The sequence below is a fragment of the Oryzias melastigma genome, linkage group LG24 (assembly GCF_002922805.2).
Source record: "Oryzias melastigma strain HK-1 linkage group LG24, ASM292280v2, whole genome shotgun sequence".
NCBI classification, from domain to species: Eukaryota; Metazoa; Chordata; class Actinopteri; order Beloniformes; family Adrianichthyidae; genus Oryzias; species Oryzias melastigma.
In genome coordinates, this window is record NC_050535.1 from 20,906,023 (window position 1) to 20,929,479 (window position 23,457).

Genomic DNA, 23,457 nt, shown 5'->3' on the forward strand with positions numbered 1-23,457 from the left:
GATTGTAGTTGTTACATAATAACCACAATCAGCGGGTCACAATCTCCCTGCTCTGCTCCATTCTGATGCATCCACCTTCAGAAAAAAATAGATCCATGAAGTTCTTTTTTTTTTCCTCATCTGAACTGGAATCTGGATCTAAATAGTAGGAATGGATCGCTCTGATATTGCTCACCGTTTTTGTCCCTCCACTAATGTTAGGTTGGGGTTGTGAGGGGCTGTAAGCTAGTGGGAGAGTGTAAACAAAGGGCTGGTGGAATATCAGTGGAGGCTTACCTATAACTCAGAAGTATATTTCTGATGAACTCCTGCTGCTCTACAGAAACTATGTCCTAGGAAACTACATAGTTTTTTGATTTTGTCTAAAACAACATTATAATAATTAAAAGACACTGGGAATACTTTGAATATAAATCAATAGATGACTGGGGTGGGGGTTTAGCAACGCATTATGTAGATGTTTTTTTTTTTAATCGAAACATGTTTTTTGCAGTCTGTGCCAGTGTGGTGTTAGAGTTAAAATCACAAGTCAACAGACTGGAAGATGACTACTGTATTTTCTGGACTCTCCGGAGTATAAGTCGCACTTTTAAGAGAGAAGTCCAACATTTATGAACAAATTCAACAAGCGGGACATAACGTTGCATTTGACACCGAACGCGATTCATGCATCAAATTAAAGTCCGCTGCCTCTTTTGATGTGCATCTAATTTGTCCAAAAATGTGTTGATAAACTAAATGCTCCTATTGTGTTTGGAGAAGCTATCTTTTAGCCTCATCGCTACATGATGGAGGCTTTGACTGTATTTATTGTTTAAAATACACAGAAGATACAAATTATGTTGAGATATTAAGTTATTTCTTTTAAAGAGCTCCACAAAAGCATCTATGATCATGTCTCCATTTTGGGTTCAGAACAGCAGTTTTCTTCTTTTTCTTACGGCGATTGTTGCCTTCTAGCCTGCAGGCGCTGCATCAGAATGGCATGTTTTATGTTTTTAGCTGCTCTTCTGCCTCTTTGTAACGGCTTGCTGTCCGGCATTAGTCCAAGGAGAGAAAATAAAAACAACAATAAAACTGTCTTGATGCAAATAAGAAAACCATCATAACGTCCATGGGGAGAAGGATTTGATTCTCAGCAAAGTTTGTTTTGAACGTCCCTTCTTCTTCTGCGTTTCTGTCAGCAGACAGCAGCTAATACTAATAAACCACACAAACCTACTAGTGGTTGTTAGTGGGAAACAACCGCTAAAAGACAACCAGTTGTTAGTGGAGAAAATAATGAATATATGAATCTATTGATGTCTTAAAAAATCACATGTAAGTCGCTCCTGAGTGTAAGTTGCACCCCTGGCCAATCTATGAAAAAACTTATAGTCCGGAAAATGCGGTAAATCCACTGATCTACAGGCAGCCCAGCAGCAGAAACTAATGTTCTTGAAGAGCAGATTTTCTTGACCTCAACTACTGCACATTACAAATGAAAAAAGCGGTCAATGGTGCTCTAAATATTATGAGACTATAAAACCAGTCAATACAATATTGATAAAGCCAGAGAGTAAAATAATTTCTCGTGTATGGTTGTGCAGGCTGCATAGTGCCTTAGGCGAAATGTGAGCATTCACACTACAGTGATCCTCCTGCTCCTTTCTGTACGCTTTTCAGCACGTAAAAACTCAATCACACTTTCAGACATTTCAACATTCTTGGTATCAAAACCTTCAGCTTGTTCAGGACATTACTGCATTTTTGGTATTTATAAACTTCATAGTTTTTGAAATATTGAGTTAAATATGAATAAGAAAATGAATAAAAAAGTCTTCATATTTTCAAATTTGAAGTAGATTGGCAACAAACCTTTAAATATATTCATGAGCTTTGTTTTAATATTTAATAGTAATTTAAAAAAATGGTGTTTAGCTCAAATTTTAACAAAATGTTAAAAAAATTTTCTAATTTGTTATCTACTGAGGTTTTTCTAGGCAAATTTAGAGTTAAGCTTCTATTTTAACAGCATGCTAACTTTTTTGGCTTTTTTAGTTTTCGGAGGAATTTAGGCAGTCTTGGAGTTATTCTTATATACAGTCTGAGTCTAGCTGGTATTTAAGCAATTTGGTAACTTGTTTGGACTAATTTGGCATCTACTGAGGTTTTTTGTGCTAATATGGAATTTAGCTAATGTTTTAGCAACATGCTAACGTTTTTGGCTAATTTGCTATCTACTGTTATCTACCTACTAAATATTTTTGCAAAATTGGCATGTATTAGGGATTTTTAAGTTATTTTACGACAAATCTTTCAGAAATGTAGGTCAAATTAGCGCTCTTTCATAGTTCTTCAACAATATTTCCAGTCTTTTAGCAAATTTAACATTTTCCAAATAGTGTTTGCATTTTTAGGAAATTCCTTTTAGCAATTAAAGTAAATTGTGTCTTCAGCAACTAGACATCTACTTTCAGCAAAAAGCATTCACACTAGCATTATCACAAGTAGTGCAACTTTTCTACTTATTATTGTCCTGATTAAAATAGGAATAATAGGAGAACGGTCAGATTCTCCCGTGTTGGTTTTGGACTCCACTGCCTCATTATACACATCACATACCCAAAGCTGTGTCTCTGATTGTCTAATGCGATGTGTGGTCTTCGCCACAGTTCATATCTTTTAGCTCTTGAATTGCCACCCTACAACGCTCAAATCGCTGCAGGATCTCTGTTCTCGTCTGTACATTGGAACTGGATGTCTCTGACTTGTGAACGGCTTTCACCGTGAACGCAGCTTCAGACAGACTTCTGCTTTCTGATGTTGTCCGACTCCAGCATGGCGGTGTCTGTATTGTGGAAAAATGGCGGCTGAATTGACTTAATTTGGCTGGAGCTGGAAGAAAGTCCTTTTCTACAGGTGACGTCACACTCACTCGCTCCAGGTCTCAGATACACTGTAACTTTAAAAGTAGACGCCTCTGCTGCGCGAATCATGTTTGATATTAATGCATCCTAATATTTATTCCTAGAACTGCAATGTCCTCCCTGGAAGTTCCCATTATGGTGCAACTCATCCTAACAGAAACAAATCGTGTCTATTAGTCCGTATGTCTGTCTGTTCATCCTCGCGTTTATTTTGTTTGTTGTTCGTTTTTTTTGTAGGATGTTTTTGTCCTTTTTATTTCTTTATTTAACTGTGTTTTTTTTCAGGCTATCACATTTGAGAAGGCAGTCACAGCATTTGCGGAGACATTACCCTCCCTTGCCCATGCTCTATCTGGCCCTGTTTCCTAAAGCAAAAAGAGCCTTCCACTTGACTTCAGTGTAGGAGCAAACAGAGCTGTGTCTGTTTTCTAACTAGATTTTTTTTGTTTCGGGGAAAAGTCAAACTTTGTTTTTTACATTTAGAGTCAGCTGTATACCTGTTTTATTAAATGATGGGATATTCAGTGGGTCTTTGTAAAAGGATGTCACCGTAACATTATGCAATAACCTTTATATGCCACAAGCTGAGACAGTTATTTCAAAAAGAGAGGGTTATAAAAAGAAAAAACAAATTAGTCATTTAATGATGTGCTTCTGTGCCTCAATTAAAGATAATTGCTCAGTGTGCTTCACGCCTCCCACGCCGTGTTGATGGTCTCGTGGTAAAAAACAATAGCAGAACTGATGATGCTACATGAAGCTTTTTGCCAGATTCATGGTTTCATCCTTCTGTCTGAACATGTTTCCTTTTGATATCAAGTCAGGCTGCTCATTATCTGTGGCATTCCAAGCCTAACATTTGTCATCAGTCAAATGGTCTTTCTCTCCACACAGTGGGCTCTGTAAATAGACCCCGCTGACCCCAGCTTCAAGCAGCATCTGACTGAGCTGTAGCAGCTCCAGATTACTTTTATGATAATCCCCTTGATGTGGAGAATAAGTGCAACCCAATTATGAGAAAGATACACACTTGATTGAAGTCTATAGAGCGGCTTTGCAACCTGCCCCCATATCTATTATTGCTTTTCATTTTCTTTGAATTTGAATATGGATGAAAATTCAGTCTGAACTGATACAAACATTGATCAATTCAAGATACTTTATTAATCCCACGGGGGGAATTAATTAAATCAGTACAGCAGTCGAACTTTAAGAAAATACTTTTAAAAGCTGAACTCTGACAGGTTTAATTTTTGTTCCGTGATGAGTTTGGAGTTACAATAATACTTTAAAAACAACTGAAGCAAGTATGTAAACTGATAATCAGCTGTGATATCCTGCAGTAGTCCTAGACTGAAGGACCGGGTTGTTTAGCAATTCTTCTCAACTGTGCCTGTGAGCGAAAATGTAACCCCCGCCGTACACTCACAAACTCACCAGTGTTTACATCAGGGTCTCAAACTTGGTTTACCTGGGGGCCACTGAAGGCAGAGTCTGGCAGTCTGGGCCGTATGAGGTTCCATTTGTGCCAAGAATGTGTTTTTGCGTCCACTGTCTATGTCTTTGGTCCATTGTCTACGTCTATTGAACAAATTCATTGATCATTTGTTTATGTCTATGTACTACTAACCAATATCTTCTGCGTGTCCTGTGAAACGACAGGAGCTAACGACGCTAGCAACTGTTGCTTTTCTGAGATCCAACGACAACAGCAACCATGAAGTTCCAAGCATAAAGCTGAAACATCACAAAGCAAATACAACGCTATCATCAAAGAAGCAGAGTATATTGATTAGTAGAAATTGAACTTTCATATTAAGGCGGAGGCCGCAAAATATTGACTTAGAGGCCGCAAGTGGTCCTCGGACCACCAGTTCGAGACCCCTGATTTACATGCACCAACCCCCACCACCACAACCAAAAGAAGTAGAAATGAAAATACACTGAAGGTGCATTCACATTGAACGAGGCAGCCAGTTTCAATGTTAAATCAATAATACAGGCGTATACTGAGGCGAATTGAAGCCCCACAATGCGATTTGAGCAATCTGCGCAGCGCGAAAGTCTGCCAGCAGCTCGATTTGAACAGTGAGGCGGAAATTGGCTGGCACAGATGAAATGTAAATACCTGAAGATTGACAGGTCGCTGTGTCACATCTGCCAATCAGAAACTCAGCTTTGGGGCACGTGACTTTTTCAGTGACCCGATCAGTGGGTAGAATATTCATCTAAAGCAAGTGTTTTTGTCCAGAACTTTCCCGTTTGAGACGCAGGTTTGCAAAGCTCATCCAGCTACATTTGGGTGAAGGCGGGATACACTCTGGACAGATCGCCGGCTTTAACTCCCACAGTGGAGTTCACTCGCTCCATATGCCAGCAGAGAGAGGGACGCTGCGGGTTCAGAGGCTCCTGGCTTGGGCCTCATTAAGACATTTAAGAAAAAGGGAAAAGGTCTCCTAATTTTATTTTCCCCCATCGGATTAATACGAAACAGTGAGCCTTCAAGCTCAGCCACAGAGACACCGAAACACAGCGGAAGCGGCTGTCATACAGACACAGCCTACTTTACCAGAGAATCTCATAATAATAATCATATAAACCTAAACGTGGAGACGTGATTACTGATGTTTTTGTAGAACTCTTCACAGTACATAAACCTGATTTCTCGACCTCGTCAGTAACTTCCATTCATTCTAGGTGAGATATTCACAGACGGAGATGGTTGAGCAGCGAATTCGCCACACGGTGAAAGGGGGCGGGGCACGCAAATTTGTCGCGCGAATTGCGTTTGGTGTGAAAGCACCTTAATAAAACCAAAACACTCGCGTTGGGAAATTCTAAGGAAGTTAAGACACAGGAGTTTTGTTCTGCCAATCCATGGATGCCTTCATTAGAGCGGTTGACTGCTGATTGGAAGATTGCAGGTTTGGATCCCGCCTAAAGTTGCAGTTTTTTTTTCAGAATTTACCCTGGAGGGCAACTTATACTCAGTAGGGACTTGTGTTTTTTTTTTTTTATTATTTTTTTTTTTTAATTTTATTTTTAGCTACGCTGGGCTCGGCGGATTAGTTCTGAAACATCAAACTTTTATATGGTTTTCTTCATCTTGATTTGACATTTTTGGCTCTTGCGACTTTTACTCTGGGAAATACAGTAAATGATTGTTTTCACTTAGTGGACATTTTGTACTAAAAAATTATAATCGCATCTTTTGTGTTTAAGGTTCAAATTAAGATGTGAAAACACCTGAGCTGCTTTTTATTGAAATTGCTTTTTTTTTTCTTTTAACATTTTCTCAAACTAATCCCATTTGTGTGTTAATGGTCTATATTTAGCAGTTAGATTATACAAGCGACGCTTGAGGAGTGTGCACAGTGTACAAGTGTTGATTGTGTAGCCTCAGAGTGTTTGCTCGTGTGTGTTTGTGCTCACCTGTGCATGATAACCCCTCCACCCTCTTACATAACTCCACATTTCCTAATGTTCTGACAGGACTCCACAGTGTATTTACACTTCAAAAACCAGATCTAGAAACCTGTTGTGCTGATCTGACTTAAAGAGAAAACCAGTCTGTTGGAGATTATCGCAGAGCTGTTTGCGATAAAACAATCAAATACGAATGGTCTTCGAATCCAGCTTTTCTTGCCTTTATTTCATTAAATGTACGGATCTGTTTATTTCATCTCAGTGTTTGAAAAAAGCTTTTCTGTCTTTATAAAACAGGTAGGATTTTAAATAGGGATGTAACTATTAGGGCTGTGGATCATTGGTTAGGTTTCGATTCACAAATCAAGCTCAACAATTCACGAATCGAACCACGATTCTTACTTTTTAATATAATGTTTATTGCTATGTGTATTTACTGGAAAGCAGTGAATTTATGAATTTGGTAATAAAAGCTTAAAAAGTCTTGAATTTTGATATCTGAGCCTTAAAAATTGTGCTACTTGAAACTTCCATTTGACATTTCATGTCAAAAATTAAAAAGAATGTTCATCTAAAATTATTTTGATTAAATGATGTAGGACAACCATTTTTTTTTTGCATCAAAGCGATAATTGCCCACTACTGGTTTTGAAAAAAGTAAAAGAAGAGTTCTTATGATAAGAATCTACAGCTTTGAGCAGAAATTGGGAGTAAATGAATAAAATGGGAAATAGACGGTGAAATTGGTCTTAATTTTTTAGATGTATGGCCTTAAAAAGGTCTTTAAAGTCTTCAATTTAACTTGAAGAAACTTGTAGGAACCCTGTACAAGAACCTTTTTTAATTTTCACTGCACTGAGTCTTTAAGGGTTTTAAGTTCATATTATTTTACATGTAAATTATCTGAACTCTTTAGTGATCTAAATGAGCCGAATCATTCATGGAGATTTGCTGATCGCTGTACTGCAGCTGGAGGACTTGGTGCTTTTGTTTTGACACCCTTTCCTTCCTCGGCTTCTCGGAAACTTTCAGGAACAACATCTAGTCTAAACTAATAAGGTCCAGCGAGGAGGATAACAAGGAAGGTACACTGCCTCTCTTTATCAGATGATTAATAAGATGGATGAGCTCTGAAGGAAGAAGTGTCCAGCCTCTCACCTCCAAACGAGCTCCGTGCCAGAAAACTGCACATGCACTAATGAGAGGCAGGCCTCCGGTGGTTTGGAGCTCTCCTGATATGACTTTGACACAAACACAGCCACGCTGAATAACCATTAAAAGTTTAGAGTAAATAGCTTCGGCCTTCTTTGGCGTCTCGCCTGGTTTGCTCCAGATTTTAATTGCAATTAGCGTCGACAGTGATTTATCGACGCATGGTGGGTTTGAGCGCCATGTCACGCTGGGCTAATTGGTTTGGTTAAAAAGGCGTGACAGGAGGCACGTTGGCGGTGCCGCGGCTCTCAGGAAGAAGATCAGCTTCGTGGATCGCAGCCGGAAATTTCTTTCCACCATCTTTCCTCTGTTTTCAAAAGCGTCTTTTCCTCCCACCTTTCTGCCGACCTTTCCTTTTCACGCCATCTCTTCTTTGCTCTTTTCTTGTCAACCAAAGCCTTGGCCGTTGTCCTGATGTTAACAACACTCATCTGCTCAAGTTTCTGTCGCAGCTGCCTTGCTTTTCCTCTCAGAATTTCCCTCAACAGTAGCTGAAAAGAGAAATCATTCACAGAAGTGATGTGATGGTGAGTGATGAATGGTCTACACGTTCCTGCTTACATATTAGTTCTCAAGACCTTAAAGAACAGTTTTAAAACTGTTTAACCCTAGTGCTCTCTTATGGGGTCCAGATGACCCCACCCTTACATTGATGTGTGATCCTGTCTGACTTAAGTAAAAATAAAAAATCATTCCAAAAAAGGTTCAGCACACTGTCTTGTGGGTCCAGGTGACCCCACTCCTCATGTGTCTAGGATAGCACAAATCATGTCATGACAAACTTTACATAAACTTTTTTATTTTAATTGAAAGTTTTGTCAGATTACAGTATAAAAGGGGTTGTTTCATCAACAAGGTTTGTTTCACTTTGTGAGGAGTCTATGGTGGATGGGTTCTCCTGCAGGTAAAACCTAAACTTCTCTGAAGTCCAGCTGTAACCCTCGTGCTATTCTAGACATGTTTACACTAAAAGTGGGGTCATCTCGACCCTACAAGACAGAACCAAAACTACCAAAAGAAAACAAACAAACAAAGCCCGTAAACAGGTAAGAACATGTTTGGTTTGGATGGATGCCCTCTGGTTTGAAGAGATATGATCTATTATAGAAGGTGGTGAAATGATCAACATATGGAATATTGTTAGAGATGCAGTGTCCTTTAAGTCCGAGGTGGAGCTGTTGCAGACGGGGAGATGAAGTGGACCGGGGATGATGTACTGCTTGTTTTGCTGTTGATGGTGTGGATGAGGCTGATGAAGTCTTTCTCAAGGGTCTCAGATTGTTGAATTTTGAGGTTGTTCACACCTACATGGAGGGGTTGTGATGGGTGAGCTGGTGGGCAGAGGTGGTGATGTCATGGACAAGCCACGCCCCCTCGGAGAAGATTTTGGAATCAGAGGCTTCAGATCAACATGAAACATTACTTTTTAAGACATTTAGGTTGTGGGATTTTGGTTAAAAACTTTATAATCGTAATTAAGACACTACTGGGAATGTTTTTTAAATGAGCAAAGAAGTCATGGGAGGACTTTAATGGAAATATTCAGTAAAAAGGTTTCTACATGTATGATTTTAGTCAAGTAGGTCTTAAAGAGGTTCTACAGTCAATTCTAGTTTCATCAGTGCAGCTAAATGAATTGAAACGCTCTTTTCTATTCAAGATGTTCAGTGTTGAATGTCATCAGAAGAACAAAGGCAGGAACACGTTTGACATTTTTACTGAACCACTAGAGCTTTAACAAGAGATGAATCAAAGGCTGTACTGGAGGAACTAAAGCTCCACCAGCGACGGTCCTTAGATTTCAGATCCTCCGTCCTTCATCTGCGTAATCAAAAGAGGACTCGCATCCAGCACGCCTCATCTGCACCTCGACTCTGAGGAGTGAGGATGAAGAGCGCAGAAGTGGAACGCAGAGGCAGAACAACATCCCAAATATAAAAGCTGAGAGTGGGATCTGCATTAGTGGGCTGTCGATGGCTCAGCCAGCAGAAAGCCTAATTTGTTAGCGTGGAGTTCAAGAGACAAGAGGCTGCATTATGCAGGAGTTACACAATGCTGCCCGACTGCATCGCGCGGAGCCAGTGCTGCAGTGTTTATCTGTGGTGGGTCTGCCAGAACCTCTGCTCCTGCTCTCAGACATGTGGACTCTGACTCCACCGTCTACAGCAGTGCCGCATTGGTCTGGGACCGTAGAAGTCCCAAACTTTAGAAGGAGTATTTACATAATTCTGATGCTGGAAGGCTTCAGATCTGCACCCGATCCTCTCTGGAACCTTTTGTAGATCTTTGGGAGCTTTTACAGGTGTGTCATCCACTTAGGATTCTCTCTAAAGTTGGTTCTGGAAGCCTGTTACTGGTTCTGCTCTCAAGTTCTTCAGAACTATGAGATTGGAAGACAAATGGAAGCAGGGTCGACTAGAGGATCCATGACTCGTTCTCATGGAAGAGGAGTGTAGCATTATCCTAGAAGAGTGGTTTAAAATGTCTACAATCAAACATAAAAGCTACTGTGCGAATGTTAGTGTTTTAATAGAGATCCCTTTGTTTACAGTCTGATTTACATCTTACTGTTTATGCAGAGTAAATAAACATGCAGATACTTTCAAACTCATGTTTGCAATAAAAATGACTGATTAAAAATAAAACTCCCTCCTTCAGGGTTGTTATAGCTACTAAGTAAAGCAATAAATATTATAAAACTTCCAAACCAGAAACTTTTTGACGTAAAGTTTGACTTTTTATCAGCTCTCTTCTGAAACCTGCCCCCAGTGGTCCTCTATGGAAATGCAGCAGGTTCTCCTTCCTGGTTTGAGTCGCATTCGACAGCAGTGGAGGATGTTAAACAATTAAACTTGATCACAGATAGAAACAAAAACTTCCTTATCTTGTTTCTATGGTTACCTGAGAACTCTGGTTTCTCTAGAAATCAGACGAGGATTCGGATCCTCAGCTCGCATATCAACGGACTCACTGAGTGCAGAAGTCAGTCTGACAGTTTAACTAGAAGGTAATCTGAACCTCTAAAATGCCGTTGTGTCGTTCATCTCCAGCAGAAGCATCTCTGTAGGACTGCTTCAGTCGGGACCCGTCCCACCACACACGGGACGTCTGCTGCTGTCAACCGTGCAGCAATCAACTTCCAATCAGACTGCAGCGATAAAGTGTCAGGAGGTCAAATGTGGTGACGGGCCGAGCTCCAACACCTGTAAACAGGAACACACATCTGCTTGTGTTGGGAACAGAACACTCAGGCTGGAGCTCAGCTGCTGGAGGGACACAAAGTTCAGGGATTTATTTGGAATCAGAGCCTCTTTAAACATCTAAACCCAAATGGATTCTATTCTGGACACAAACTTCTGTTTATTTTTCTCTGATTCCTGTCAGAGGAACATAAGCCGGTGGAAAGTGATCATCATCCCGAGCAAAAGGTGCGATCAGCTGATCCAGGATCATGTGAAGCTCCTGTCCATCACAGGAAGCTGACTCTGTGACTGTGACGCCTCACGGTGACCGCCGCCGCCGGTCCTGCGGCGCGGCGCTCATCTGCAGATGGCGCAGACGGCTGCATGTGAAGGCCGGTTGTCGTCTGAACAAAAGCTGCCGCGGCGCGCCGCCTGTGCGTGACAGGTTCTGGGCTGGACCCAGCGGGCCTGTCACTAAAACAACATGACTGCCCCGATCAGGCTGATGGGACGGAGCTGCTCCGATCTTAGGGCTCAAATGAAGATCAGTCATGTCCTGAATTTACTGTAGTAAATCATAGCAGTTTAAAAAAAAAAAAAAAAAACCTAAATGTTGGATAAACACAAACTGTCAAACTTTTTAAGGCAGAAATTCAACAATTTTTCCTTTTTTCTTGAATTTCTTTTAAAACTGAAGTGTGTTTGTCCTCCATTTCTCCAGGAACTGTCAGGTATCTGTTTTTTGCAGAACTTGGTCTATTTTAAAAAAGTTTTGATCAAGAATCCGTTTTGTGTGCGCTGGCTGGATGAGCAGAGAGGAAGAGCGGTGCTTCTGCAGGTCTGGGAGGTTCCTGCTCCCTGGAGGTCGGAGCTGAAACCGTCTCTCATGTTTCAAACAGAGAAGACTGAAGTCGTTTCTCTGCTTCCTTCAGGTGATTCCTTCACTCACTTCAGGTTCTCAGAGGAAAAGGACTGGGAGATGGACGCCATCACAGCCGCTCAGGTGAACTCAACACTTACAGCTCAGCGGTGAAAGCCAGTCACGGTCTGACCAAAAGACAGAGCTGTCAGAACATGTCCACATCTAAAAGAAGATACACTAGGGCTGGGTTATAAAATCGATTGATCGATTTGAATTAAGCTTAACGGATCAATAATCGATTCATAAAAATATAAATCGATTTAGCAAATAAAGCTAAAGTCTACTAGCTTGATGCTAATGTTTAATGTAATTTCCCATAGGACGGCTAATGCTAACGCTCGGTTTGACTTAAACATACATTCTGACTAAATGAACATCTTCATAAACACAAAAGAATCCCAAAAATCTGAATGGAATCGTTTCTGGAAATGATCGATACCAAACCCTAACTTTGACCGTCTTAAGTTTGCGTGAGGTAAACATCAGGCTCATTAATCGTGTCCTCGTTTTGATGGAGCTTGTCTCTAAACCAGGGGTCTGCAACCTTTAACGCTAAAGAGATCCCTTTGGTCCAGGTCCTTTTGGACCAAACTCAGCGAGAGCCGCAAAGTTGTACCTCAAAGTTAGAATAATGCACTTTATTTATGCTTCTGTGCAGCATTAAGCCATAAATGTATGTTGAGTGTTTCTATATAAAACAAATGTAACTTCATTTAACAATAACACTTTCAAGTTCCTTTCAAAATTAAACACATTCTGTGTTTAATCAGATCCTTCATCTGCAGCAGATTTACTTAAATTCAAAATGAATTGAATTTGAGGTTTGGGGCCATAGTAAGAAGTCTATCTTTGTAACAGTTTCCACCATAAAGCACGGTGGTGGGAGTATAATTTTTCTGAAGGGATCCTTGGTTGTCTCTTGTTAGTATTTGTATGAACAGATGATGTTTTGGGTCATTGTGACTCCGCCGCCTCTGTTTCCCAGATGTTGGTGGTGTCGGTGGACCTTTCAGCGCTCGCTCAAACCCTTCAGGAAGTTCCTGTCAACCAGAGACTCAACCTGGAGGCGGAGCTGCTGGAGGTGAGAGTCGCTCCGTGTCCAGCAGCTGTAGAAGGATCTGTTGGATCACACGACACTCGATGAGTCGGCGTTACCTGATGAAGTTCAGATCTTCTATACAAAAATGATGGCATTGGTATCGTTGGAGATGAAGCTGCTCTGGGGCCTGAAAGACTTTCTGTCCTGGTTCATCTGCATGTTCACATCCTTTTCTGCAGAATTCTCTTCTGTCTTACAGCAGATGTTCTGGTGTTTTTGTTTGTTCAGTTACAGCTGACAGTCTCCTCCCTGGAAGGTTCTGGATCTGGGGTTCCGTTCCTTTTGTGAGGCACAGAATTGAGTCAAATCTTCTTCTTTTCTGATGAGACTTTTACCTCATTAAAGGTCTCGACTCCTGCGGAGCTTCCTGCTGCCGTCACTCCCAAACAGGAAGTACCAAAAGCCTCCAAGTTTCCTCCCCCCTCCAAGATGGTCAGCAGCCCCGCCCCTAGTGCACCACCCGTGGCTCCAGCGGTGAAGGCGTCCCCCCTCAGGCCCGCTGTGTCTGAACCTGCGATGGACGACGGAGATGAGGAGCTGGACCAGCTGCTCAGCTTACAGAAACCTGACAGCCAATCAGTCGGCGCCGTGGAGAAGGAGCAGAGTGAGTCTCCGCCTCCTGAAATGTAGCCGTTTCTAAGCTTTTTGGTTATCTCAGATATCTCAATATTTTGAAGTCATTTTTTTAAACTGCTGTAAGAAAAGTTCAAGATGGTTTTGTTGGCTTTACTGCAGAATCCTGGAGAAATCCTTCATTTATTTGTATTTTGCAAAAACTTTGGCCTTAAATTGCTCATTTTATTGAAAAAAATGAGAAATTCTAATGAAAGTTGTGACATCTGACAGTTTATTTGAATCTGTTGCATGTTAAAAAACTGTTTTTTTCTAAGTTTTATTGACATTGCTGTTAATTTGAATTAGTGCTGCCACAAAATCAGTTTAGTTTTTCCAATTAGTCGACTAATCGGGTCATGTGCAAAGTGGATGTAAAGCACATATCTTAACCATCATTAGCTTTAGACTAACTACAAATAAAAAGTTACATTACCTGTGATAATGCTAGTGTGAATATTTTCTGCTGAAAGTAGTCGCTGAAGATGCTGAAGTTTTTGCCTGAACATGATGACGGAATTTACTTTAATTACTGAAAGGATTTGCTGAAAATGCAAAAGCTTTTTTGTATAATGTAAAATTTGCTAAAAGACCAGAAATGTTGTTAAAGAACTATGAAAGAGTGCAGAAGTTGACCTAAATTTCTGAAAAGTAGTAAAATTGCTTAAAAATCCTCAAAATGATAACAGAAAAAAAATCTTAGTTTAGAAAAAATGAATAAACAGCTACAGTCTGGTGCGCACCAGTTACTATCTCGTGCACACCACATAGTGACTGTTATTTTTTTTCAACTAAGAATTTTTTCCCAATGTCCCTTTAGGAGCTCAGTAGAAAAACATTAAAATCTTTTTCTTTCTTTCTGATTTTTGTGCCTAAAAATTCCAGATTTTCATGAAACTTTCACAGATTACTCAGGACTTCTAAAAAGGATTCAATTCTTCAATAATCTTTACATGTTTTTAGTAGAAGCTATAACCCTGCTCTGACGGTTGGGTTGGTTGGTTTGCTCAGATTCCTGAATCCTTTCCCACAGTTCCTGTCACAGTGATGGAGGCAGGGCTGGAGGAGAGGAGTGGAGACGCCAGCCCTGTGAAGTCTGCGCCAGTCAGGCAGGAGATGTCTGAGGAGGACCTGGAGGATTGGCTGGACAGCATGATCTCCTGACGGGGATAGGTATTCGTTGGACTCGACCTTTCTCTGGCTCTCGAGAATGGAAGATGGGTTACTTTGTGGCAGTCGTCTCCTCGTCGTTTCCCCTAGCGTTCCTGAGGAAACTGAGCAGGACAGAACGTCCCGGACGTTTGCAAAAACGTGTCAAAATGTCCCCCGACACGTCGAGAGGAAGTGTCTGTTCCCATCCGCCGCCACGCTCAGACAGGCCACAGGTTTGCTTTACTGCAACTTTATTAAGTTCCTCTGCTCACCAAAATAAATGCAGTTTCCCACAGCGGCTACAAACAGCCAATAAACCGCCGAACCCAACTGCATTATGGGAGTTTACACAGTCTGAGGACAAAAACGAAGCAACATTTACATGAAGAGTTTTATACAACAAATGATGATTTTTATTGAAAACCAGCGAGATGTAAATCTGCTTGTGATCGGGTTGTGTGGAGGAACAGAAGAACCATTAACGTTTGCATAGTTAGTCTTTTTTTAAAGGCACGTCGGCACTGAAACACCTAAAGTGGGTCGTCTGCGGTTCTGACAGGACCGCCGTGGATCGTCTCAGCTCAGGAACGTTGTGCATGTTCACACATTCACTCTCCACGCGGTGTCGCATGGATCTGACTCGAGAAATAAAGGCGGTTAAAACCTTCCTGCTTAGTTTCACTCCTTTTTTTGGGCTTTTTTTTCTTTGAAATACAAACAAAAGCAATCGACTCCTACAGAACGGATTTTCTAGCAGAATCATTTAAAGCAACACTAGTGAAAAACCGCGGAGAGGTTCTAGCTCAGGTCAAAGCACTTTCAGCAAATGTAAAAATTCCACATTCAGGAAAGCTCCGCCCACTTCTTAACCTTTTTGTTTAACTGTCTCATTCTCACTGAGTTTTGTGATATTAAAGTAAGTTTTCCATTATTTCGCTGGCCACACCCACAACTTTTTTCAAACTTTTTTTGTATTTTGATAGAATCTACAGGAGTTTAACTTTTTTTTTTTTTTTCTTTTCTTAGAGGGCGGGATTTCTCCAGCGTAAACCCGAATGAACGCTCTCTTTCAGTCGACGTGAAAGGGTCGTGGTCATGAACCGTTTTCTGTGACGCCTCAATCATCCAATCATTAACGTGCATTTGTCTTCACAGCGTGCAATGAGTTCAGAGTCTCTGTCAGATGGAAGGAAGGTGTAGGCTGTGGGGGTTGAGGCCGGGGCATGACCAGAAACTGCCCCCGCCCTCTAACCCAGCTGGTCCTCATATTGTTTGCGGAAGCAGTCTCCGGCGGGGAAGAAGTCCCAGCATCTCTCCTGGTACATCTTCCACACGTACGACTCCTGCAGAGCCAGAAAGAAGCGCTTTAACGCTCTTCTGAGGAATTTCAGAGCCGTTTCCATGGAGACGGCTTCAGTGCAGCAGTGTGCGATATAGGAAAACGTTCATGCAAACACACACATAAACGTATCTCTTTGAGGCTGAGGGTTCAAACCCGCGGGGACATACCTGACCCGTGTGCTCAGTCTCGTCCTTGTTGATCAGGTACATCAAGAAGAACCTGTGCAGGAGGACAGCACAGGTCAAACATCTGTGCGGGACGCGAGGAATACCTGACGCTGTGCTGGCGCTCACAGGTAGTTGGCGAGGTTGTGCTCCTGTAAGGTGTGGGTTTCAAAGCCGTGAGGCGTCCGGTCAAAGTAGTCGTTCCCGATGCCACAGATGAAGCATTTGGTCTGAAAGAGAGAGGAGGATCATCTGAGCGCCGCCGTTTCCTGCAGTGTTTGCCTCCTTGACTTCCAGAGGAAGCGCTCATCACAGAGCAGGAAATGGAGACGGACACCAGGTTAGGTCAACGTCTGACGACAACTCCTTTATTTAAAGGGTAACCAAACTCTGAATCAACTTTTTTTGTCTGTTGACTTCTATAAATGGGGCTTTAAAAGTGCTGTCTGGTGGTTGTTGTGAAATTTTTGACAAGTTAATATAAACTTGATTAATTTCTGAAAATAGTCAAAAACTGCTGCCTGCATGCTGCCCCCTACAGGTTGAAACGAGGTATTGCAGTTGAATTTTGTGATTGGTCGACTGGTATAAGTCCCAGAAGTTTGATGAGATCATGCTCTGAGCGCCAGCACAAAAGCCCCGCCCATCTTTGATTCTGTAACGATCAGTCGTTAGCTTTAGCATGGCTTATAGCTGTGTTACCTCCAGTTGTCAAAAATCTACTGAATTACACAATTTTCCAGTGAACTTGGAATTTGGTGAACAGAGGTTGAGTGTAATTAGCATTATATCCAGCAAACTCTGTCCTTGTGAACAATTTAATAAACATTTCACTTTGGATTGTTTGTTTAATACGTTAGCCTTTATTAGCTATAATGCTAGCAGCATTTTACCACTCTGACTCTGGTCTCCTTCAGACCTGAAAACCTTCAGCTGCGCCAGCAGCCCCGCTGTCACGCATTGCAGAAGCAGCAATGAGCAATAATATTACTGGTTTGGCCCTCGCCTATTCGCTGCTATAGACAGAGACGTGCGTGCACAGGCTCCATTGCTATGCATTGAGTTGTGTCAACAGAACGCTGCTGTTTCCATGTAAGACTTCAAATTAAAGCTAAGAAAATAATTAATGTCGTGGTATATTTACATTTTTATTATCTCCAAAAACTAAGCTGTAAATAGTGCATGAACTGTGCCTTCTAGTGTTGCAGCTACATAAAGCTAACCTGTCAATCGTAGATCCGAGCCACACCTCCGCCTCTCAGTCTGGCTCCACTAGCCCTGCCCCCTTTTTGTCATTTTTCAAATCTGGGCTGAAAATGGGGTCAGCCTCCAACTGCTCCGTTTGGTTACCCTTTAAGTCGGAACCAAATCCTGTTACTGTTTCTTTGGCTAAAGGCAAACAAAACAGCCAGATAATTACACTACCCAGAATGCTAAGAGGAGACAAAAGGCATTGGTCGGATGGGTTGATGGGAAGTTTTTTTTTTACTTGCCGGCCCTGGACATAGGTGAGCTAGGCAGCCGCCTAGGGCACCAAATCACTGATTTATATATATATATATATATATATATATATATATATATATTAATTACAGTTTGACACACTACTCATTTAATGTAAAAATCAAAAAGTTAAAATTAAAAAAACATACAAAACATAGCTCAAAGGTTTGATGTAATCGAGCCCCGCTCCCTTCCTGACGCTGTCTAAGCTAGGTAGGGGGAGGAGAGGGGCGCGCTGCTGTTGTGCTGCCGCTGTTGGTGCTTCTTTAAAATTTTAGGGATAAAAACAAGTCCTCAGGGACAGCATAAAAGGAAAAACCAAAGGAAGAGGAGGAAAAACAGGCTTAAACAGAGGCATGTCTGATTTACCTATATAAATAGTTTGGAAATTGCATTTTGGTCAAAAAGGACAAACACAGTTGAAATACACCACTTTTCCCTAAAGTATAACTTTATGGTGGCATAGTTGGTTAGCACGTGTTCCTCATGATCAAGAGATCCCAGGTTTGAGCCTGTTTGGACAATCAAATTGAGGTCCCGGGGGTGCAATTTTCTGTTTTTGCCTAAAGCGCCATGCAGCCCAGGGCCGGGCCTGCTTTACAAAAGGGAGTCATGTGACTTTGGACATAGGAGGTGTTTGTATAAAGCCATTTTATATACATTTTTGACTTGAGTATTATATAGGAGAATGGAGGAGGGGTACAAGAAAGTTGATGGGAAGGTTGACACCGCCTGTTGACCTCTGACATACTTCAGCAAACAAACTGAGGAGACGCGGCACCTCAGCAGGTCAAGTGAAAGTTCAAATCCATACTGTGTTCTGGTCATGTGACTTTGACATCTGTCATGTGACCAGAGCACCAGAGAACTGGGGTTCATGATTATTTCTACTGAGTGACTTGAAGTTGTGAGTTTGAGTTGGGCCTCACCTCCATGTCCTCCTTCACCTGCTCCTGCTGGTCTCTCAGCTCACCGAAGGCGTCAATGATCAAACCTGAAGACAGAAACGTTCCGTGAATCCAAACCAACTTCTTTGATGAAAAATGTAAAGAGATGCTTTAATGTATCGTGTTCGCTGTGAGTTCAAGTTTCACATGGATGTGAAGAACGATTCACACAAAGACACTCCTCCACACATCTCAGGACTTGAAGTTCAGATCTAAATGGAACGGCCGCTTAGCGATGCTTTCAAGTGTAGTGTGAACCTAGTGTAAGAACAGTGATGATCTGTTGTGTAATCTTTTCAAGTTTTGAACCTGACACGTGACGTAATTTGTGCCTCTGTTTTTCAGTTCACATTTGGGTTTCTTCTCGCTGCCATCCTTTATGAGCGTTCAGTTAAAACTAGGATAAAATCAATTCATAAAAATATAAACCGTATATTTAGCACATAAAGCTTAAGTTTGCTAACTTGATGCTAATATTTAATAGAATTTCCCATAGAACGGCTAATGCTAACGCTCGGTTGACATAAACATACATTTCTGACTAAATGAACATCTTTATAAACTCAAAGGTATGAATTTTCCAAACTCCTTTAAGTAACTATTTGTGGTATAAAACGTCAGTTTTTTGTTCATATTTTCTTCTTCTGGAATAAGGTGTACTGCTACATCGTGATCGCCACCTAGTGTCCAAACTGAAACGTCCTCCAGGAGAACCAGAACAATGTTTCCAATGTTAATGATCTGAACATTTTAGTTAGAACTTCTCCTTTAGAGAATCCATGTAACACTGGATGATATTAACAATCTCATTATTTCACTGATACATTTACAGGATGTGAACTGGATCAGATAAATATAAATAGATTCAAAACATATAGTAGATTATTAATGTATTTCTAAACAAATGTGTATAAATGTGTAAACTCAAAATTGAATTGAATTAAAAGGATTGAAATAATTTAAAAAAATCGGAATTAAATAAATTCAGGCTTTTGTCAATCGAATTGTTTCAAGAAATTATTGATGCCCAGCTCTAGTTCAAAGGACATTAACACCACATCCCGCGGGTGCAGACAGATGCTGGGTTCCATCCACACTAAAACATGTACCCTGAATGATGGCCAGGAGGATGACGATGACAAAGAAGAAGAAGGTGATGTCGAACAGGATGCGGTAGAGCTCGTAGGGATCTCCAGCTGGATCCTCCAACTCGTCTCCGATTCCTCCTCCAGCCCTCACGCCCACGTACATGTGGAACAAGTAACACTGCAGAGAGACTTCAGTCTTCAGCTTCATGTACAACATTTTTCTATCCAGAGATGAATGTTAACTGATTTCTTTTTGAAAAGAGTTTAGAAAAAAAAAGGCTGAGAATTTTTGTCTGTCTATGAAAGGCATTGATTTTTCAAACAGTAATTACAAATGCGCCTGAAGAAAAGCATCTGCTGCTGGCTCCAAGGTCAGCAGCTTGGAACGGCCTTCAGTGAAAATAAAAAGCCTCAGGAATCTCATTCACTTCCAGCCCTTCGCTCTCACTGATGCATCCATTCAATTTCTAAACCGGGAAGGTTTTTCCAATTTTCTTGGAGCTTCTTCAGAGGAATAGGTGCCTGTGAGACGTACCGTCATCATATCGTCACACTTCATGTCCGGCTCGTCTTCATCCTCGCTTTTATTGTAGAACTTTCTAAAGAAATTGAAGGCCACCACGGTGTAGAGATAAACCACCACGGCCAGCAGACCCACCGTCAGCACCAGCTGGAAGAAGAAAAGCGGCACTCATTAGCATTATCTCAACAGTCTCAGCAGGGAAGGCATTTTCTCAGAGCTGATTCTGTTTTAAACTTCTGGATCAAGAGGAGGAGCCTTAAAAACACCTGGAAAACAAACCTCCGTCCATGGTTTATGAGAAACCTGAATCTGTCTCAGCGTGGTTCATCAAGGTGTCGAATAACTTCTTCTGACCAGAGTGTTCTACCTGGAACCTTGTCTAAATCTTCTCCAGACCAGAAAAGATCCTGAACTAGAAAGTCCTTCTCTGGACTTTCTCAAAGAACTAAAGCAGAACCGACCTGCAGTAAAGCTCTGAGGTTTAGAAGCAAACCCAGAAACTCTGAAGGTTTCTAACAATGTTTTTCTAACAACACTGTGTGCATAATTAATAGGAAATGTCATATTCTGACCATATCATAATTGTATGGTCAAAATCCTATATAAAGGTGTGCAGAATTATTAGTCAGGTTCTTCTCCTCAGGTAAAATGGGCCGTACGAGACTTAACTGACTCTGAGAAGTGGAAAATTGTCAAGTCTTTCAGAGGGATGCAGTACTCTAGAAATATCCAACATACTGGGGCGTAGTCAAAGAACTATTGAGTGTTTTGTTGCAAACTGTCAAATATGCCTAGTGCTGCATCTGCCTGGGTGATCTCAAACACACCTAAAAATTGGTTATACTTTAAAAATAAACCAGATTTTCTCATGTATCTTGATGTAACTTCCTGCCAGAATTAAGGCAAGTCGCAAGAAACGTGTGGAGAAGAAAAGACGCAACTGCCAAAGATTTATCCCTTCCTCTCTCTTTGGGGTCCAGATGACTCCACCCACATATTGATGTGTGATTCCTTCCATGACAAATGTGGACAAAGGTGGACAGGATTGTATGTCTGCCATGGACATTAGTGAAACTCAAAAATCAATGATAAAAAAAAGTTCAGCGCACTGTCTTGTGGGGTCCAGATGACCCCACTTTTAATGTAAACAAGCCAAGGAGAGCGGAAGGGTTACAGCATAGAATTGAGCGTGAAGCGACCAGGAACCCTTTATCCACCAGTGCTGCCATGTTCCACTACTACCTGGAGTATCAAGAAGTAGATGTTCAGTTGTCAGAGACGTGGTCAAAGAAAGAAAAGCTGAAACCTGACCACCTCTCAACAAGATGCACAAGTTGAAACGTCAAGAACGGGCCAATAAATGCCTCAAGACAGACTTTCCAAAGGTTTGAGGACTGATGAGATAAGAGTGACTCAGACCAGATGGACGAGCCTGTGGTTGGATCAGGAGTGGACACAGAGCTCCACTTCAACGTAGACACCAGCAAAGTGGGGGTGGGGTTCTGGTGGGAAGATATCATTAAAATCAGCTAGTTGGACCTTTTCAAGTTGAAAATAGAGTCATGATCAACTCTCAGACCTCCTGCTAGTTTTTAGAAGACACGTTCTTCAAGCAGTGGTACAGGAAACTGTCTGCATCTTTCAAGAAGACACTCATTGTTATGCAAGACAGCGCTCCGTCACATGCATCAAAACTGCATAACCGCCTAGCAAAAGCCTTAAAGATGGAAAACTCCTGACATGACCCCCTTCTTCACCTGGCCTGAACCCTATTGAGAAGTTTTGGGTCCTTCTCAAGCGAGAGATTTACGGTAAAGGTAAACAGTGAAACTGAAGAGTCTGTGGTCACAGCTGCACAAAACCTTGATCCTGAGCAGATCAAAAAACTGACAGACTCCATGAATGACAGGCGTCAACTATATCTGTCATTGAAAAGGTAGGTGGCTGTACTGGTCACTGAGGGTTTATTTTTACATTTCAGAAAGGTTTATTTGTAATTTTTACAGTTTTATTCTCACTTTAACAGGTGAAAATAAACAAGTGAGATCTTCGTTTTTCATTGAGTTTCATAATAATTCTGCACACTGTTCGTAACTTAATAATGGAGTAAATGTAGTTCTATTTTTAAGAAAGCCAACACTTCACTTTTATGTTTGAGGGATTATTTACATTTTGGATTGACTGAGTGCACTGTAGTATTATAATGGGTGACACCTGTAGGGTGTGGCTCTTCCATTAAGGCCCCTTTAAATAGGAGTGGGCGGGGCTGCCCAGCAGTGCCAGATTCTTGTGGGTGGCCAGGTTGACTGCTGGGCCCACGCTGTTTGTGCAGCAGCTGTGAGCCACTGGGGTAAATTTGTTTTTTTGTTAACCATATTTGTTTTTTATTATTGTTTTTTAAATATTTTGAATGTATGTATTTTATGACAGGGCTGCAGTATCTGAAGGTAGACCTACAGGGTAAATGACTGAGTGTGGGTCCTCGATACCACAGGTATGCGGTATTTTATTGCTTTTGATGTTTTAAAGAACTGGGTATTTTAACAACTGATTGTTTTTATTGTTTTTATTCCCAGTCATCATACCGCTACCTGCTGTCCTTCTTATATTGTGTTTTTAGTATTTTTACTCCAGTTAGTCTGCAAGACGCAGACTAACTGCTTTTACATTTTTTTATTATTTTTATTTGTGGTCACTTCCGGGTCTGTAATTTCTGTTTGCCAGCCGATTAGTTTTTAGCATGTGCATGTGTGTATTGTCTGTCATTTTATAAGTTTTTACCTTTTTATCCTTTTAAACTGTTTGCAGTGCTCGCAGCAAGTTGCTGCCTTAAATGCATGTTTTATCTCGGCTCAGGACAACAGTTGAACATTTTAAAGACCAGGAGTGCTGTAACAATAAATATTGTCAATTTATTTGAACACGCCTGCCTCCCATGTTTTTATGGTGACACTTGCAACAATAACACCAAAATAATTCTCAAAAATACAACTCACCTAATAATTGTATTCAGGGTTTATACTTCTCATGGACAGAACACACCTGATCCAGTTTTTATTAGTTATTCTGAGTAATTTTTCCCTTTCAAACTCTTCTTTGTGAGTTGAGTCGGTCTCCAGCTGCGCTCTGGCGCCCCCTGATGCCGGATCAGCTCACCTGCTTGCCGTTGTGGGTGACGGACGACAGGATGGTGCGGAGGGTCTTGAAGCCCATGGCGATGTCCAGCAGGTGAGCAGCAAAGAAGAAGTTGTTGAAGTGTCCAAAGATGGACATAGTGGTGTACCAGATCAGATACAGGTAGTACTGGAAGGGGGAGGGGCCCATTAGTTCATGGAGAAAACAGACTCTTATTTTGAAATGTGTTGTGCACTCAAGC

General features: G+C 41.3%; 2 protein-coding genes and 1 long non-coding RNA gene across 5 annotated transcripts in view; 2 read left to right on the plus strand and 1 right to left on the minus strand.

The window, feature by feature from the left end:
* Positions 1-15,181, plus strand: part of aven (apoptosis, caspase activation inhibitor) — a 29,208-nt gene extending 14,027 nt beyond the window's left edge. The window contains exons 3-6 of the mRNA XM_024291530.2: positions 11,662-11,732; positions 12,637-12,732; positions 13,096-13,354; positions 14,396-15,181. Of these exons, the coding sequence (XP_024147298.1) occupies positions 11,662-11,732; positions 12,637-12,732; positions 13,096-13,354; positions 14,396-14,526 (557 nt within the window). The 3' untranslated portion in view covers positions 14,527-15,181. The remainder of the gene's footprint in view (positions 1-11,661; positions 11,733-12,636; positions 12,733-13,095; positions 13,355-14,395) is intronic.
* The window catches only part of ryr3 (ryanodine receptor 3), a 156,018-nt gene continuing 147,309 nt past the window's right edge, over positions 14,749-23,457 (minus strand). For all 3 annotated transcript variants that reach the window (XM_024291525.2, XM_024291524.2, XM_024291526.2), the window contains 7 exons: positions 23,238-23,384; positions 20,094-20,228; positions 19,580-19,736; positions 18,453-18,517; positions 16,150-16,250; positions 16,024-16,075; positions 14,749-15,857 (listed from right to left, as the gene is read on the minus strand). In XM_024291525.2, coding sequence (XP_024147293.1) covers positions 15,762-15,857; positions 16,024-16,075; positions 16,150-16,250; positions 18,453-18,517; positions 19,580-19,736; positions 20,094-20,228; positions 23,238-23,384 — 753 coding nt within the window. In that variant the 3' untranslated portion in view covers positions 14,749-15,761. The remainder of the gene's footprint in view (positions 15,858-16,023; positions 16,076-16,149; positions 16,251-18,452; positions 18,518-19,579; positions 19,737-20,093; positions 20,229-23,237; positions 23,385-23,457) is intronic.
* On the plus strand, positions 22,029-23,004 carry LOC112158269. Its single transcript, XR_004947271.1, has 2 exons — positions 22,029-22,575; positions 22,658-23,004. It is a non-coding gene; the product is annotated as an uncharacterized LOC112158269 (long non-coding RNA).